Source organism: Oncorhynchus tshawytscha, linkage group LG06 (assembly GCF_018296145.1).
Source record: "Oncorhynchus tshawytscha isolate Ot180627B linkage group LG06, Otsh_v2.0, whole genome shotgun sequence".
Lineage (NCBI taxonomy): Eukaryota > Metazoa > Chordata > Actinopteri > Salmoniformes > Salmonidae > Oncorhynchus > Oncorhynchus tshawytscha.
The window spans coordinates 8583321-8600959 of NC_056434.1; the positions used below are offsets into that span (position 1 = coordinate 8583321).

The window sequence follows — 17639 nt, forward strand, 5'->3', positions numbered from 1 at the left end:
ATGTTAAACACTATTATTGCACACAGAGTGAGTCCATGCAACTTATGTGACTTGTTAAGACCAATTTTTACTCCTGAATTTATTTAGGCTTGCCATAACAAAGGGGTTGAATACTAATTGACTTAGCTTTAAATTGTAAATTAATTAGTAAAAATATCTAAAAACATAATTCCACTTTGACATGATGTGCTATTGTGTGTAGGCCAGTGACACAAAATCTCAATTGACTCCATTTTAAATTCAGGCTGTAACACAACTGGAAAAAGTCAAGGGGTGTGAATACTATCTGAAGGCACTGTAGGTAACAGGAACAAGACATTTGTGGAGGTTGGCCTTGAAATACATCCACAGGTACACCTCCAATTGATGTCAATTAGCCTATCAGAAGCTTCTAAAGCCATGACATCATTTTCTGGCATTTTCTAAGTTGTTTAAAAGCACAGTTAACTTAGTGTATGTAAACTTCTGACCCACTGGAATTGTGATACAGTGAATTATAAGTGAAATGATCTGTCTGTAAACCATTGTTGGAAAAATTACTTGTGTCATGCACAAAGTAGATGTCCTAACTGACTTGCCAAAACTATAGTTTGTTAACAAGAAATTTGTGGAGTGGTTGAAAAACGAGTTTGAATTACTTGTAGTGTATGTAAACTTCTGACTTCAACTGCAGGTAGTTTTAGTGTTAGGACCACTACACAACTAGGTAGTTCTAATGTTCGAACCAGTCTACTCACTAGACTCCATATAGAGGGAACTGGGTGTACTGCCATCACTGCTGCCAAGGGAGAAAGGGCTGTAGTCCTCCAAACGACAGTCCTCCGCAACCAATGATTCTGACACAGAACACACAGCGGACGTTAGATTAGTGTCTTATCATCAAGTGCCAACAAATAGCCTGTTTTTCCTGACTGGTTTTGTATTCAACAGGTTAACTGTAGCTAACAGACCTGGTAACTGATCGATTGTGTCAGTAAATAGGGATTTCAACTTTTACCTTCCATTTTGAGACGTGCTCAATTAAGACGCCCACAAAGGATATATTGAAAGTAAATGTATGAATTAAAAACTTCTATGTTTTGTTATCAGCTAGGTAAATGACATCACAGGGTAATAATCTATCAAATATCAAGTGTTAAACATTGACGTGCCTGTGGTGTACTCTCTGCAAATCCAGAGCAAATATTGTGATGATACAATTTTGTACAATGATTCTGGCCAAATTCTTCACTGATAAATGTCAAGTTATACTGGCCACAGAAAGCATTAACAGAGAAAAGGAAACAATTGATAGTAAAATTATGATGCATTCAATGAATGACCAAAAAAAAACATCAAAACATCACAATGTAATAAAAGTAAGGTGCATTTATACACCAACCAACACAATGAAAACACAAAAGCTGTTTTGGCCTAGCGTCTTGATCTTAGTTTGACCAAAACAACAACCAAGAAAACAACTGCACAAATGAAGAACTAGAGGCAAGGCCAGATGAGAGGGGAAGAAGGAAAAATAGCATGCGGAGGGGCAGGGAAAGGGAGAGAGGAAGTGATGGAGCGCAGAAGAACTGCACTGCCAACCTGCTACAGGATCCTCTATTATAACGCTGATTTTCCTGTGGCCCCCTCCTTCACGCAGACAAGGAAGAGAGACAGGGAGAGAGAGAGAAAAGATTACCACAAAGCAGAGAGAGAGAGAGAGCACAATAGAAGGAGGAGAGAGAAAGAGAGAGCACAATAGAAGGAGGAGAGAGAAAGAGAGAGCACAATAGGAGGAGAGAGAAAGAGAGCACAATAGAAGGAGGAGAGAGAAAGAGAGCACAATAGAAGGAGGAGAGAGAAAGAGAGCACAATAGAAGGAGGAGAGAGATGCTCATCTCTTGGCAGTAAGTACCTGTAGATAAAACTAAATCTACAGTAATAAAATGATCACCGACCTCAACCCAAAGTCTCTTAGAGCATTCACAGTCAGCGCCCCCTGACGACCCCTTCAGATCACAATCTACTTGAATGGAGCACTAATCAACCGTGAGGCATCGAAGACGCGCAAACTGCATGCTATTGAAGACATGTTATAGATGGAAAGAAGGAACAGCATAACAGAAAACATCTCATTGTGATTGAAGAATCCATAGAATCAAATTACTTCTGGGTAATTTAGAACACACTAAACAAACACGGAGAGGTATTTATACAAAATGGAGGTGTATGGGATAAACCAGTTCTCCAATCTTTTCAGCCATATAACAGTCAAAACATATACCTGATAATCTACTAAATGATCAGCTATTAAAAGACTACCAAAACCCACTGGATTCTCCAATTACATTGGTTGAGCTACAGGACCAAATGCAAACCCTCCAAAAGGCCTGTGGTATTATTATTATTATTATTATTATTATTATTATTATTATTATTATATATATTATAATAAAATTATTATAATACCACCTTTATTTCAACAAGGATCACAGCCTGAGACCAAGGTCTATTTTACAGCTGGGCCCTGCGTACACATGTTTACACACATACAGTTTAGGTACAATGATTTTAAAAACTACACAAGACAAACAAAACCATCACAGATTACACAAAAAAAATACTGCAACAGATTACATTTACACAGGTTATTCCCACAAACAGGTTATTCCCACAAACAGGTTATTCCCACAAACAGGTTATTCCCACAAACAGGTTATTCCCACAAACAGGTTATTCCCACTAACAGGTTATTCCCACTAACAGGTTATTCCCACTAACAGGTTATTCCCACTAACAGGTTATTCCCACTAACAGGAACTAACAGGTTATTCCCACTAACAGGTTATTCCCACTAACAGGTTATTCCCACTAACAGGTTATTCCCACTAACAGGTTATTCCCACTAACAGGTTATTCCCACTAACAGGTTATTCCCACTAACAGGTTATTCCCACAAACAGGTTATTCCCACAAACAGGTTATTCCCACAAACAGGTTATTCCCACAAACAGGTTATTCCCACTAACAGGTTATTCCCACTAACAGGTTATTCCCACAAACAGGTTATTCCCACAAACAGGTTATTCCCACAAACAGGTTATTCCCACAAACAGGTTATTCCCACTAACAGGTTATTCCCACTAACAGGTTATTCCCACTAACAGGTTATTCCCACTAACAGGTTATTCCCACTAACAGGTTATTCCCACTAACAGGTTATTCCCACTAACAGGTTATTCCCACTAACAGGTTATTCCCACTAACAGGTTATTCCCACTAACAGGTTATTCCCACTAACAGGTTATTCCCACTAACAGGTTATTCCCACTAACAGGTTATTCCCACTAACAGGTTATTCCCACTAACAGGTTATTCCCACAAACAGGTTATTCCCACTAACAGGTTATTCCCACTAACAGGTTATTCCCACTAACAGGTTATTCCCACTAACAGGTTATTCCCACTAACAGGTTATTCCCACTAACAGGTTATTCCCACAAACAGGTTATTCCCACTAACAGGTTATTCCCACTAACAGGTTATTCCCACAAACAGGTTATTCCCACAAACAGGTTATTCCCACTAACAGGTTATTCCCACTAACAGGTTATTCCCACTAACAGGAACTAACAGGTTATTCCCACTAACAGGTTATTCCCACTAACAGCACAAGAACTTGCATTACCCAAAACAGTTACAAGCAATACAAAAATAAAAATGCTCCAATAAATATTTAAATGAGCAACAGGGGGGACAAGAGTCTCAAGTCTAAGTTTAGTCTGCAGGCTTATTCCATAGGCAAGGAGTGTAACAGGAAAAGGCAGCCATACCCAACTAATGGCTCTGACTGGATGCTGTCGACTCTAACAGCCTGACTTCTATCCTTAAGATAGTCATGAAACCAAACGACAGGCATCCAATCCCAGTCCTATCGACGACAGCTTACCCAAAAGTATCGCATGGTCCACAGTGTCAAAAGCTTTAGATAAACCTATGAACAAGGCGGCACAGGACTTTATTATCAAGGGCATTAGTAATATAATTTACAACACGTACAGTGGCCGTAATAGTACTGTGTTTAGGTCTAAAGCCAGATTGATTACTAGAAAGAGTATTGTTAACAGTTAAAGAAGATTGTAGTTGCCTATTCACCAATGATTCTAGAAGTTTAGCCAAACAGGAGAGCTTAGAGATGAGCCGATAATTATCCAACTCACTACCATCACCTCCCTTGAGGAGTGGTGAAACAAAAGCGGTTGTCCAAGATTTAGGAATCTTACCTACGACAAATGTTTGATTCAAAATATGCATCACTACACCAACAATGTTGATGGTATACTAAACTAAATGATAAAATATACAGACGACAAATTCAAATTGGCTTAAACCCTTCAACATTACCCTCAGTTCTGGAATCTTCCCTAATATTTGGAATCCAAGTCCTGATCACCCCAAATCCACAAAAGTAGACTCAAATTTGACCCCAATAATTACCGTGTAATATGCACCAGCAGCAATCAAGAAAAAAAAAATCCTCTGCAGTATCATCAACAGCAGACTCCACATTTCCTCAGCGAAAACAATGTCCTGCGCAAATGTCAAATTGGCTTCCTATCGCATACACCCTGCACACCCTTGTTGACGAACTAACAAAAAAAGAAGCAAAGTCTTCTCATGCTTTGATGATATCAAAAAAAGCTTTTGACTCAAAAGGGTCTGCTATATAAATGAATGGTGGAAAAACAAAATCAAATGTACACAAAGAACAAGTGTACAGTTAAAATGTGCAATAAACACACAGATTTCTTTCCTCAGGGCCGTGGAGTGAGGCAGGGATGCAGCTTGAGCCCCACCCTCTTCAGCATATATATCCATGAATTGGCGAAGGGATTAGAACAGTCTGCATCACCCGGCCTTACACTGCTAGACTCCAAAATCAAATGTCTACTGTTTGCAGACTACTACTTCTGTCCCCAACCAAGGAGGGCCTACAGCAGCACCTAGATCTTCTGCACAGATTCGGTCAGACCTAGTAAGACAAAAATAATGATGTTCCAAAAAAGGTCCAGTAGCCAAGCCAACAAATATAATTTTATCTAGACACCATTGCCCTAAGAGCACACAAAGAAGGACACCTACCTCTGCCTAAACATTAGCACCAAAAGGAAACGTCCACAAGGCTGTGAAAGACCTGAGAGACAAACCAAGGGCCTTCTATGCCATCAAAAGGAAACAGACCCCACAGAGCCCCAGGACAGAAACACATTTTAGACCAAAGCAAAAAGATAATTCTTTCCCATGTGTCAAGTAATTAAAAAAAAACAAAAAAAACAGAGCAAACTAGAAAGCCATTTGGCACTAAACAGAGAGTAAACAGCAGCAGAATACCTGACCATTGTGACTGACCCAAAATGAAGAAAATCTTTGACTGCGTACAGAGCCGCCATAGCCGGTCTTCTCTTGAGAGCCAGGTCTGCCTATGTGCACACTGCCCACAAAATGAGGTGGAAACTGAGCTCCTAACCTCCTGCCAAATGTATGAGTACAGAGACACATATTTCCCACAGATCACACAGACCCAAAGAATTTGAAAACAAATCAAAACATTGATAAACTCCCATATCTGTTAGGTGAAATACCGTCACAGCAGAAAGATGTGTGGCCGGTTGCCATGAGAAAAGGGCAACCAGTGGAACACAAACAACATTGTAAATACCACCTATCAAATCAAATTTTATTTGTCACATACACATGGTTAGCAGATGTTATTGCGAGTGTAGCGAAATGCTTGTGCTTCTAGTTCCGACAATGCAGTAGTAACCAACGAGTAATCTAACCTAACAATTCCACAACTACTACCTTATACACACACAAGTGTAAAGGGATAAAGAATATGTACATAAAGATATGAATGAGTGATGGTACAGAGCAGCATAGGCAAGATGCAGTAGATGGTATCGAGTACAGTATATACATATGCAATGAGTAATGTAGGGTATGTAAACATTAAGTGGCATTGTTTAAAGTGGCTAGTGATACATTTTTTCCATCAATTCCCATTATTAAAGTGGCTGGAGTTGAGTCAGTGTGTTGGCAGCAGCCACTCAATGTTAGTGGTGGCTGTTTAACAGTCTGATGGCCTTGAGATAGAAACTGTTTTTCAGTTTATCGGTCCCTGCTTTGATGCACCTGTACTGACCTCGCCTTCTGGATGATAGCGGGGTGAACTGGCAGTGGTTCGGGTGGTTGTTGTCCTTGATGATCTTTAAGGCCTTCCTGTGACATCGGGTGGTGTAGGTGTCCTGGAGGGCAGGTAGTTTGCCCCCGGTGATGCGTTGTGCAAACCTCACTACCCTCTGGAGAGCCTTACGGTTGTGGGCGGAGCAGTTGCCGTACCAGGCGGTGATACAGCCCGACAGGATGCTCTCGATTGTGCATCTGTAGAAGTTTGTGAGTGCTTTTGGTGACAAGCCAAATTTCTTCAGCCTCCTGAGGTTGAAGAGGCGCTGCTGTGCCTTCTTTACAACGCGGTCTGTGTGGGTGGACCAATTACGTTTGTCCGTGATGTGTGGAGATCAGCGGGGTGGAGATGTTACCTACCCTCACCACCTGGGGCGGCCCGTCAGGAAGTCCAGTACCCAGTTGCACAGGGCGGGGTCGAGACCCAGGGTCTCGAGCTTGATGACGAGTTTTGAGGGTACTATGGTATTAAATGCTGAGCTGTTGTCGATGAACAGCATTCTCACATAGGTATTCCTCTTGTCCAGATGGATTAGGGCAGTGTGCAGTGTGGTTGAGATTGCATCGTCTGTGGACCTATTTGGGCGGTAAGCAAATTGGAGTGGGTCTAGGGTGTCAGGTAGGGTGGAGGTGATATGGTCCTTGACTAGTCTCTCAAAGCACTTCATGATGACGGATGTGAGTGCTACGGGGCGGTAGTCGTTTAGCTCAGTTACCTTAGCTTTCTTGGGAACAGGAACAATGGTGGCCCTTTTGAAGCATGTAGGGACAGCAGACTGGGATAAGGTTTGATTGAATATGTCCGTAAACACACCAGCCAACTGGTCTGCGCATGCTCTGAGGACGCGGCTGGGGATGCAGTCTGGGCCTGAGCCTTGCGAGGGTTAACACGTTTAAATGTTTTACTCACGTCAGCTGCAGTGAAGGAGAGTCTGCAGGTTTTGGTTGTGGGCCGTGTCAGTGGCACTGTATTGTCCTCAAAGCGGGCAAAAAAGTTATTTAGTCTGTCTGGGAGCAAGACATCCTGGTCCGTGACGGGGCTAGTTTTCTTTTTGTAATCCGTGATTGACTGTAGACCCTGCCACATACCTCTCGTGTCTGAGCCGTTGAATTGTGACTACTTTGTCTCTATACTGATGCTTAGGTTGTTTGATTGCCTTTCGGAGAGAATAGTTACACTGTTTGAATTTGGTCATGTTTCCGGTCACCTAGCCCTGGTTAAAAGCAGTGTTTCGCGCTTTCAGTTTCGCGCGAATGCTGCCATCAATCCACGGTTTCTGGTTTGGAAATGTTTTAATAGTTGCTGTGGGTACGACATCGCCGATGCACGTTCTAATAAACTCGCTCACCGAATCAGCGTATTCGTCAATGTTGTTGTTGGACGCAATGCGGGACATATCCCAATCCACGTGATCGAAGCAGTCTTGAAGCGTGGAATCAGATTGGTCGGACCAGCGTTGAACAGACCTGAGCGCGGGAGCTTCCTGTTTCAGTTTCTGTCTATAGGCTGGAAGCAACAAAATGGAGTCGTGGTCAGCTTTTCCGAAAGGAGGGCGGGGGAGGGCCTTATATGAGTCGCGGAAGTTAGAATAACAATGATCCAGGGGTTTTACCAGCCCTGGTTGCACAATCTTTGTTTATTTATTTTCCCTTTTGTACTTCAACTACTTGCACATTGTTACAACACTGTACAAAGCCAATAATATAACATTTGAAATGTCTATTATATTCTTCAAAAACTTTTGTGAGGGTTCCCCTTGTTAATTTCCTATTTCTTTATTGCCTATTCGATTTACTTTCATAATGTAAACACGTGTTCCAATGACAATAAAGCCCGTTGATTTGAATTGAGAGGACAGCGGTTAGCAGTGTGAAAATAGAGAAGCAGTGGCACTGTGGTAACTGAGTATCAGAGAGACAGGTAGTTTTAGAAGCAGTGGCACTGTGGTAACTGAGCATCAGAGAGACAAGAAATGTGTAGGATGTGATTCACACCCCCTAGGCATGAAGACCCTCTCTCTGCAGCATAAACATACTCTTATACAAACACTGGTCTTACACACATTCAGCTGCTGCAATGCAAGCACATCAGAATGACTTTTTTTGACATTTCAATTCACACCAAAACAACATAAAAGACACTTACAGGCTTGCTCTCACGCTCAGAAAACATACCCTAGCCTCTCACCTGCTGCACACACATGCTCACCATGTCTATGTTTGCTGTTGATCCCTGTGTCGGACATTGAGCGGACATGCCCTCTGCTGCCCCCCCGACCCGGCTCTCTCTGACCCTCTGAAAAGGATGACCTTCGAGGTGTGGGAGGTGGGACCGAAGCCAAGGAGCTCCTTCCAGGGGACTGGACCTGAATCTCACCATCCGATTCGCCGCCGCAAGGATCGCCACCGGGGGTGGAGCTTTGGGAGTCGCGGCGATTGCTACGATGCCCCAGGTTACCGATAGCCAGATACTCGGGGCCGTCGTCGTAGTCGCCCTCGCCAGAGTCTACGGCGTCGGAGTGGGCAGGGCATGGGGAGGCGGGCTCTGTCAAGGCGATGGAGGGGACCACCACTGAGGGACCGGGAGGGGGGCTCATGCCCCTTTCCCCATCTCCCTCGGGCCCCCCCACACACCCCCAGGGGGCTCCCGAGGCCCTAGCGGCTGGAGTGGAGTCTAGAAGGGAAACAAGAACAGTATGGGCTAAATCAGACTTAGAAATATAACTCTATATTTAGTGCCTTCAGAAAGTATTCAGACCCCTTGACTTTTTCAACAGTTTGTTAGGTTAAAGCCTTATTTCTAAAATGTATTAAACCCCCCACCCCCCTCTTCAACCAACACACTATAAATGACAAAGCAAAAAACTTATTTTTTTGTTGCACATTTATAAAAAATTAAATAAAAAACTGAAATCTCACAAGTATTCAGGCCCTTAACTCAGTACTTTGTTGAAGCACCTTTTCTACCCATTATATCCTGGAGTATTCTTGGATATGACACGACAAGCTTGGCACACCTGTATTTGGGGAGTTTCTCCCATTGTTCTCCACATATCCTCTCAAGCTCTGTCAGGTTGGTTGGGGAGCGTGTAGGTTTACCACCAGAGTGACTCATTGTGGACCAGAGTGACTCATTGTGGACCAGAGTGACTCATTGTGGACCAGAGTGACTCATTGTGGACCAGAGTGACTCATTGTGGACCAGAGTGACTCATTGTGGACCAGAGTGACTCATTGTGGACCAGAGTGACTCATTGTGGACCAGAGTGACTCATTGTGACCAGAGTGACTCATTGTGGACCAGTGACTCATTGTGACTCATTGTGGACCAGACTCATTGTGACTGACATTGTGGACCAGAGTGACTCATTGTGGACCAGAGTGACTCATTGTGGACCAGAGTGACTCATTGTGGACCAGAGTGACTCATTGTGGACATTGACCAGAGTGACTCATTGTGGACCAGAGTGACTCATTGTGGACCAGAGTGACTCAAAAGTGACTCATTGACTCATTTTGACATTGTGGACCAGAGTGACTCATTGTGGACCACTCATTGTGGTGACTTTGTGGACAGGTGACTCATTGTGGACCAGAGTGACTCATTGTGGACCAGAGTGACTCATTGTGGACCAGAGTGACTCATTGTGGACCAGAGTGACTCATTGTGGACATTGACCTATTGTAATGATGACGCAAAAACATTGACATTTTACACTTATCCACAGTGGTTTACAGGAGCAATTAGGGTTAAGTGTCTTGCTCAAGGGCACGTCGGCAGATTTTTCACCTAGTCAGCTCGGACTTTCAGTTACTGCCCCAGCGGTCTTAAACAGCACGCTACCTACCGCCACAGAGCGCATGTCTAGTCTAACCTCCAAACTGTTGCTCCAATATAGTCTCCCCCTCTCCTCCACTGTCCCCCTCTCTACCCCCTTCTCACCATCCCCCTCTCTCTCCCCATCCCTCTCCCCCTCTTTCTTCCCCTCTTTCTTCCCCTCTCATTACCCCTCTCCCTCCCTACCTCATTACCCCTCTCCCTATGTCCCTTCACTCCTCCCTCACCTGAGTTGCTCTCTGAGATGGCCCCTGTGTTATTACGGTTGGGCGTGAGTCCTCCGTCTCGGTGGAGGAGGGAGCACTGGGAGGTGGTGAGCCTGTGGTTGAGCTCCCCTCTGGGGGGACCCTGACCTTCCCCGGACCTCCAGCCGCCCCCCGGCAGAACACCCAGACTCTGACTCTTCAACAGGCCCTCCATGTACGGAGAGCACATTAGAGTAGACAGCTGAGAGAGGAAGAGAGAGGGGGTGGATTAGAGGAGAGAGAGAGGTACTATAAGATATGAATACAGGCACAGAAAATGAAGTATAGGGGAAAGAAAATTAAAGTAAAAACATGGAGAGAAAAAAGGAAATCATTTCAGATTGGCAAAGCTGAGAGGTAATGGAAAAGATATAAGGAATGAGAGGTAGAGAGAGAGAGAGATCAGCCACTGAAGAGCATATCAGGGATAGGAGCCTGAGACACCAACAAACACACAGAGAGACAGGGAGAGAGAATGATTGGTGTGTCTGCTCAACTCTCTCTATATCTGCGTGTGTGTGTCACCTTAACTGTGTTGACAAGGGCCAGCAGACGGGGGTTGTTTTGCTCCACGGCCTCCAGACACTGGAACATGGCCGTCACATGGGGCTCACTCAGCAGAAAGGCCTCCACTGAGAGAGCGAGAGAGGGGCATGGGGAGAGAGAGAGAGAGAGAGCGAGAGAGGGGCATGGGGAGAGAGAGAGAGCGCGAGAGAGGGGCATGGGGAGAGAGAGAGAGAGCGAGAGAGGAGAGAGGGGCATGGGGAGAGAGCGAGAGGGGAGAGGAGAGAGAGAGAGAGAGAGAGAGAGAGAGAGCGAGAGAGGGGCATGGGGAGAGAGAGAGAGAGAGAGAGAGAGAGGGGCATGGGAGAGGGATGGGAGAGAGAGAGAGAGAGAGAGCGAGAGAGGGGCATGAGAGGGAGAGGGGAGAGAGAGAGAGAGGGGCATGGGGAGAGAGAGAGAGAGAGAGAGAGAGAGGCATGGGGAGAGAGAGAGAGAGAGAGAGAGAGAGAGCGAGAGAGGGGCATGGGGAGAGAGAGAGAGAGAGAGAGAGAGAGAGGGGCATGGGGAGAGAGAGAGAGAGAGAGAGAGAGAGAGAGCGAGAGAGAGGCAGGGGGATGGGGAGAGAGAGAGAGAGAGAGGGGCATGGGGAGAGAGAGAGAGAGAGAGAGGGGGCATGGGGAGAGAGAGAGAGAGAGAGAGAGGGGCATGAGAGAGGGGCATGGGCGAGAGAGGGGCATGGGGAGAGAGAGAGAGAGAGAGAGAGCGAGAGAGGGGCATGGGGAGAGAGAGAGAGAGAGCGAGAGAGGGCATGGAGAGAGAGAGAGAGAGAGCGAGAGAGGGGCATGGGGAGAGAGAGAGAGAGAGCGAGAGAGGGGCATGGGGAGAGAGAGAGAGAGCGAGAGAGGGGCATGGGGAGGAGAGAGAGAGAGAGAGGGCATGGGGAGAGAGAGAGAGAGAGAGAGAGGGGCATGGGGAGAGAGAGAGAGAGAGAGAGAGAGAGAGAGAGAGAGAGAGGCATGGGGAGAGAGAGAGAGAGAGAGAGAGAGAGAGAGAGAGAGCGAGAGAGGGGCATGGGGAGAGAGAGAGAGAGAGATGGAGAGAGAGAGAGAGGAGAGGGGCATGGGGAGAGAGAGAGAGAGAGAGGGGCATGGGGAGAGAGAGAGAGAGCGAGAGAGGGGCATGGGGAGAGAGAGAGAGAGAGAGAGGGGCATGAGAGAGAGAGAGAGAGAGAGGGGCATGGGGAGAGAGAGAGAGAGAGAGAGAGGGGCATGGGGAGAGAGAGAGAGAGAGGGGCATGGGGAGAGAGAGAGCGAGAGGGGCATGGGGAGAGAGAGAGGGAGAGAGAGAGAGAGAGAGAGAGAGAGAGAGAGCAGAGAGAGGGGAGATGGGGAGAGAGAGAGAGAGAGAGAGAGAGAGGGGCATGGGGGAGAGAGAGAGAGAGAGAGAGAGAGAAGAGAGGGGCATGGGGAGAGAGAGAGAGAGAGAGCGAGAGAGGGGCATGGGGAGAGAGAGAGAGAGAGAGAGCAAGAGAGGGGCATGGGGAGAGAGGGGCATGGGGGGCAGGGGAGAGAGAGAGAGAGAGCGAGAGAGGGGCATGGGGAGAGAGAGAGAGAGCGAGAGAGGGGCATGGGGAGAGAGAGAGAGAGAGAGAGAGGGGGCATGGGGAGAGAGAGAGAGAGAGGGCATGGGGAGAGAGAGAGATGGGGAGAGAGAGAGGGGCATGGGGAGAGAGAGAGAGGCATGGGGAGAGGGAGAGAGAGAGAGGCATGGGGAGAGAGAGAGAGAGAGGGCATGGGGAGAGAGAGAGAGAGGCATGGGGAGAGAGAGAGAGAGAGAGGCATGGGGAGAGAGAGAGAGAGGCATGGGGAGAGAGAGAGAGATGGGGAGAGAGAGAGAGAGGAGAGGCATGGGGAGAGAGAGAGAGAGAGAGAGGCATGGGGAGAGAGAGAGAGAGAGAGGCATGGGGAGAGAGAGAGAGAGAGAGGCATGGGGAGAGAGAGAGAGAGAGAGGCATGGGGAGAGAGAGAGAGAGAGAGGCATGGGGAGAGAGAGAGAGAGAGAGAGAGAGAGAAAAGGGAGAAAGTCAAGATAAGATAGGGGCAGGGTAAAAATCAATAATACACTCAGTCAATCAACATCCAAGACCCAGAAGATTGATTACATCATTCTTTCATCAAATTTCTATTTGCAAATGGTATTGGTTTGGCTCAACCTCACACCTACCCACTCCCACACCCACTCCCACTCCCCCACCCACTCCCACTCCCACTCCCCCACCCACTCTCACGGTAGATTTTTGTTGGGTTCAAATGCCAAATCGGTTTTGTCTCCCACTCTTACCATTGTAGTACTTGCTCGTGTGTCCCTGGTGTTTGAGCAGGGGTCGGAGCTGGGCTGACAGCAGGTGGACCTGTAGGCTGTGCAGCAGCCAGCGCTCTGCCTTGTAACCCTCCCCAACACTCTTCAACCCACTGCTCAGCACAGGCTCCAGCTTACTAAACTACAGGGCCAGAGAGGGGAAGGAGAGAGGTGATGAGAGAGCGAGAGGGGAAGGAGAGAGGTGATGGTAGAGGGAGAGAGAGCGAGAGGGGAAGGAGAGAGGTGATGGTAGAGAGAGAGAGCGAGAGGGGAAGGAGAGAGGGAGAGAGAGCGATGGTAGAGGGAGAGAGAGCGAGAGGGGAAGGAGAGAGGTGATGGTAGAGGGAGAGAGCGAGAGAGGTGATGGTAGAGGGAGAGAGCGAGAGAGGTGGGAAGGAGAGAGGGGAAGGAGAGAGGTGTTGGTAGAGGGAGAGAGAGGGGAAGGAGAGAGGTGTTGGTAGAGGGAGAGAGAGAGAGGAAGGAGAGAGGTGTTGGTAGAGGGAGAGAGAGAGAGAGAGAGGGGAAGGAGAGAGGTGATGGTAGAGGGAGAGAGAGAGAAAATAGGAGTATATAGGAGAGAGAGCGAGAAAATAGGAGTATATAGGAGAGAGAGAGAGAGAAAATAGGAGTATATAGGAGAGAGAGAAAATAGAAGTATATAGGAGAGAGAGAGAGAGAGGGGAAGTGATGGAATAGAAGAGTAAGGAGGAGGGAAAACAAAGAGGGAGAATAGATGAGAGGATGAAGGAGAGAAATCAATAGAGAGAGAGAAAAAGACTTGAATCAGTAATTTAACCCATTGCCCTTTATGGTTGTGAGGTCTGGGGCCCGGCTCACCAACCAAGAATTCACACAATGGGACAAACACCAAAATTGAGAACGCAGAGCAGAATTAGGTCGATATCCGCTAATTATCAAAATCCAGAAAATACCTTTTAAATTTGACAACCATCTAAAAAAAGGAAGCGATTCCCAAACCTTCCATAACAAAGCCATCACCTACAGAGAGATGAACCTGGAGTCCCCTAAGCAAGCTGGTCCTGGGGCTCTGTTCACAAACACACCCTACAGAGCCCCAGGACAGCTGGTCCTGGGGCTCTGTTCACAAACACACCCTACAGAGCCCCAGGACAGCAACACAATTAGACCCCAACTGACAAATCATGAGAAACCTGACCACTGTGACTGGCCCTAAACAGAATGAATTACTTGAAAGAAACAATTAACAAAAAAACCAAACTAAAACGTGATTTGGCCCTAAACAGAGAGTACTCCGTGACAGAATACCTGACCACTGTGACTGGCCCTAAACAGAGTATACAGAATACCTGACCACTGTGACTGGCCCTAAACAGAGAGTACTCCGTGACAGAATACCTGACCACTGTGACTGGCCCTAAACAGAGAGTACTCCGTGACAGAATACCTGACCACTGTGACTGGCCCTAAACAGAGAGTACTCCGTGACAGAATACCTGACCACTGTGACTGGCCCTAAACAGAGAGTACTCCGTGACAGAATACCTGACCACTGTGACTGGCCCTAAACAGAGAGTACTCCGTGACAGAATACCTGACCACTGTGACTGGCCCTAAACAGAGAGTACTCCGTGACAGAATACCTGACCACTGTGACTGACCCTAAACAGAGAGTACCCGTGACAGAATACCTGACCACTGTGACTGTGACTGGCCCACTAAAGTACTCCGTGACAGAATACCTGACCACTGTGACTGGCCCTAAACAGAGAGTACTCCGTGACAGAATACCTGACCACTGTGACTGGCCCTAAACAGAGAGTACTCCGTGACAGAATACCTGACCACTGTGACTGGCCCTAAACAGAGAGTACTCCGTGACAGAATACCTGACCACTGTGACTGGCCCTAAACAGAGAGTACTCCGTGACAGAATACCTGACCACTGTGACTGGCCCTAAACAGAGAGTACTCCGTGACAGAATACCTGACCACTGTGACTGGCCCTAAACAGAGAGTACTCCGTGACAGAATACCTGACCACTGTGACTGACCCAAACTTAAGGAAAGCTTTGACTACGTACAGACTCAGTGAGCATAGCTTTGCTATTGAGAAAGGCCGCCGTAGGCAGACCTGGCTCTCAAGAGAAGACAGGCTATGTGCTCACTGCCCACAAAATAAGGTGGAAACTGAGCTGCACTTCCTAACCTCCTGCCCAATGTATGACCATATTAGAGAGACATATTTCCCTCAGATTACACAGATCTAAAAAACAAATCCTAATTTGATAAATTCCCATATCTACTGGGTGAAATACCACAGTGTGCCATCACAGCAGCAAGATTTGTGACCTGTTGCCACAAGGGCAACCAGTGAAGAACAAACACCATTGTAAATACAACCCATATTTATTTATATTCCCTTTTGTACTTTAACTATTTGCACATCATTACAACACTGTTTATAGAGACATATGACATTTGAAATATGAGAGAGAAACTCACATCAAAGCTGTGCTCACATAACCATTATATAAACAGGTGACCACTCTCTCTGTGGCTGATCCCGGTCTCTCCAGCTGTTTGGTATGTAACAGTAGCCTGGTCTGAGATCTGTTTGGTATGTAACAGTAGCCTGGTCTGAGATCTGTTTGGTATGTAACAGTAGCCTGGTCTGAGATCTGTTTGGTATGTAACAGTAGCCTGGTCTGAGATCTGTTTGGTATGTAACAGTAGCCTGGTCTGAGATCTGTTTGGTATGTAACAGTAGCCTGGTCTGAGATCTGTTTGGTATGTAACAGTAGCCTGTTCTGAGATCTGTTTGTGCTAATGTAAAAAGGGCTAGCTGAGTTAATTAAGAGAGCAGCAGAGGTTGACAAGGATGTTGATGAAGTATGACCCAAGTAAGAAAGTCACTTTGGTCCTTCTTTTTAAACTCATTGTCAACCGTGGACCTACCAGTTCAGATTTAGCATCAAATTAGCACCAGGCCTCATAGTGGCACCCTACTCCCTATAAGATGCACTTCTTTTCACCAGGCCTCATAGTGGCATCCTATTCCCTACTTAGTGCACTTCTTTCGACCAGGGTAGTGCACTAAGTAGGGAATAGGGTGCCATTTGGGATGCAGTTGATGTCTGTGGTCACAACAAACTGTACTGGATCCACCATAATATACACGGGGTGAATCGTCATTGGAAGGAGATAACATACCTGTTCTACATGAGAGGCCAGGTGAGGGCTGACATACCTGTTCTACATGAGAGGCCAGGTGAGGGCTGACATACCTGTTCTACATGAGAGGCCAGGTGAGGGCTGACGTACCTGTTCTACATGAGAGGCCAGGTGAGGGCTGACATACCTGTTCTACATGAGAGGCCAGGTGAGGGCTGACATACCTGTTCTACATGAGAGGCCAGGTGAGGGCTGACATACCTGTTCTACATGAGAGGCCAGGTGAGGGCTGACATACCTGTTCTACATGAGAGGCCAGGTGAGGGCTGACGTACCTGTTCTGAGGCCAGGTGAGGGCTGAGGCCAGGGCCAGGTGAGGGCTGACATACCTGTTCTACATGAGAGGCCAGGTGAGGGCTGACATACCTGTTCTACATGAGGCCAGGTGAGGGCTGACATACCTGTTCTACATGAGAGGCCAGGTGAGGGCTTCTACATGAGAGGACGTACCCGTTCTACATGAGGCCAGGTGAGGGCTGACGTACCCGTTCTACATGAGAGGCCAGGTGAGGGCTGACCCGTTCTACCCAGGTGAGGGCTCTACATGAGAGGCCAGGTGAGGGCTGACGTACCCGTTCTACATGAGGCCAGGTGAGGGCTGACGTACCCGTTCTACATGAGGCCAGGTGAGGGCTGACGTACCTGTTCTACATGAGGCCAGGTGAGGGCTGACATGAGGCCAGGTGAGGGCTGTTCTTCTACATGAGGCCAGGTGAGGGCTGACATACCTGTTCTACATGAGAGCCAGGTGAGGGCTGACGTACCTGTTCTACATGAGGCCAGGTGAGGGCTGACGTACCTGTTCTACATGAGGCCAGGTGAGGGCTGACGTACCTGTTCTACATGAGGCCAGGTGAGGGCTGACGTACCTGTTCTACATGAGGCCAGGTGAGGGCTGACATACCTGTTCTACATGAGGCCAGGTGAGGGCTGACATACCCGTTCTACATGAGGCCAGGTGAGGGCTGACGTACCCGTTCTACATGAGGCCAGGTGAGGGCTGACATACCTGTTCTACATGAGATGCCAGGTGAGGGCTGACATACCTGTTCTACATGAGAGCCAGGTGAGGGCTGACATACCTGTTCTACATGAGAGGCCAGGTGAGGGCTGACATACCTGTTCTACATGAGAGGCCAGGTGAGGGCTGACATACCTGTTCTACATGAGAGGCCAGGTGAGGGCTGACATACCTGTTCTACATGAGAGGCCAGGTGAGGGCTGACATACCTGTTCTACATGAGAGGCCAGGTGAGGGC

At 47.2% G+C, this 17639-nt stretch overlaps 1 protein-coding gene across 6 annotated transcripts in view; it reads right to left on the minus strand.

Annotated features, from left to right (window-relative positions):
• The window catches only part of LOC112238210 (run domain Beclin-1-interacting and cysteine-rich domain-containing protein), a 70953-nt gene that overhangs the window by 32549 nt on the left and 20765 nt on the right, over positions 1 to 17639 (minus strand). For 4 of the 6 annotated variants that reach the window (XM_042322907.1, XM_042322908.1, XM_042322906.1 and 1 more), the window contains exons 4-8: positions 13150 to 13309; positions 10831 to 10937; positions 10288 to 10507; positions 8411 to 8896; positions 738 to 836 (exon numbers count right to left, since the gene is read on the minus strand). In XM_042322907.1, the coding sequence (XP_042178841.1) occupies positions 738 to 836; positions 8411 to 8896; positions 10288 to 10507; positions 10831 to 10937; positions 13150 to 13309 (1072 nt within the window). Of the gene's footprint in view, positions 1 to 737; positions 837 to 1937; positions 2331 to 8410; positions 8897 to 10287; positions 10508 to 10830; positions 10938 to 13149; positions 13310 to 17639 lie in introns of those variants that run through there. The other 2 variants (XM_042322905.1, XM_042322909.1) reach the window with 2 other exon arrangements.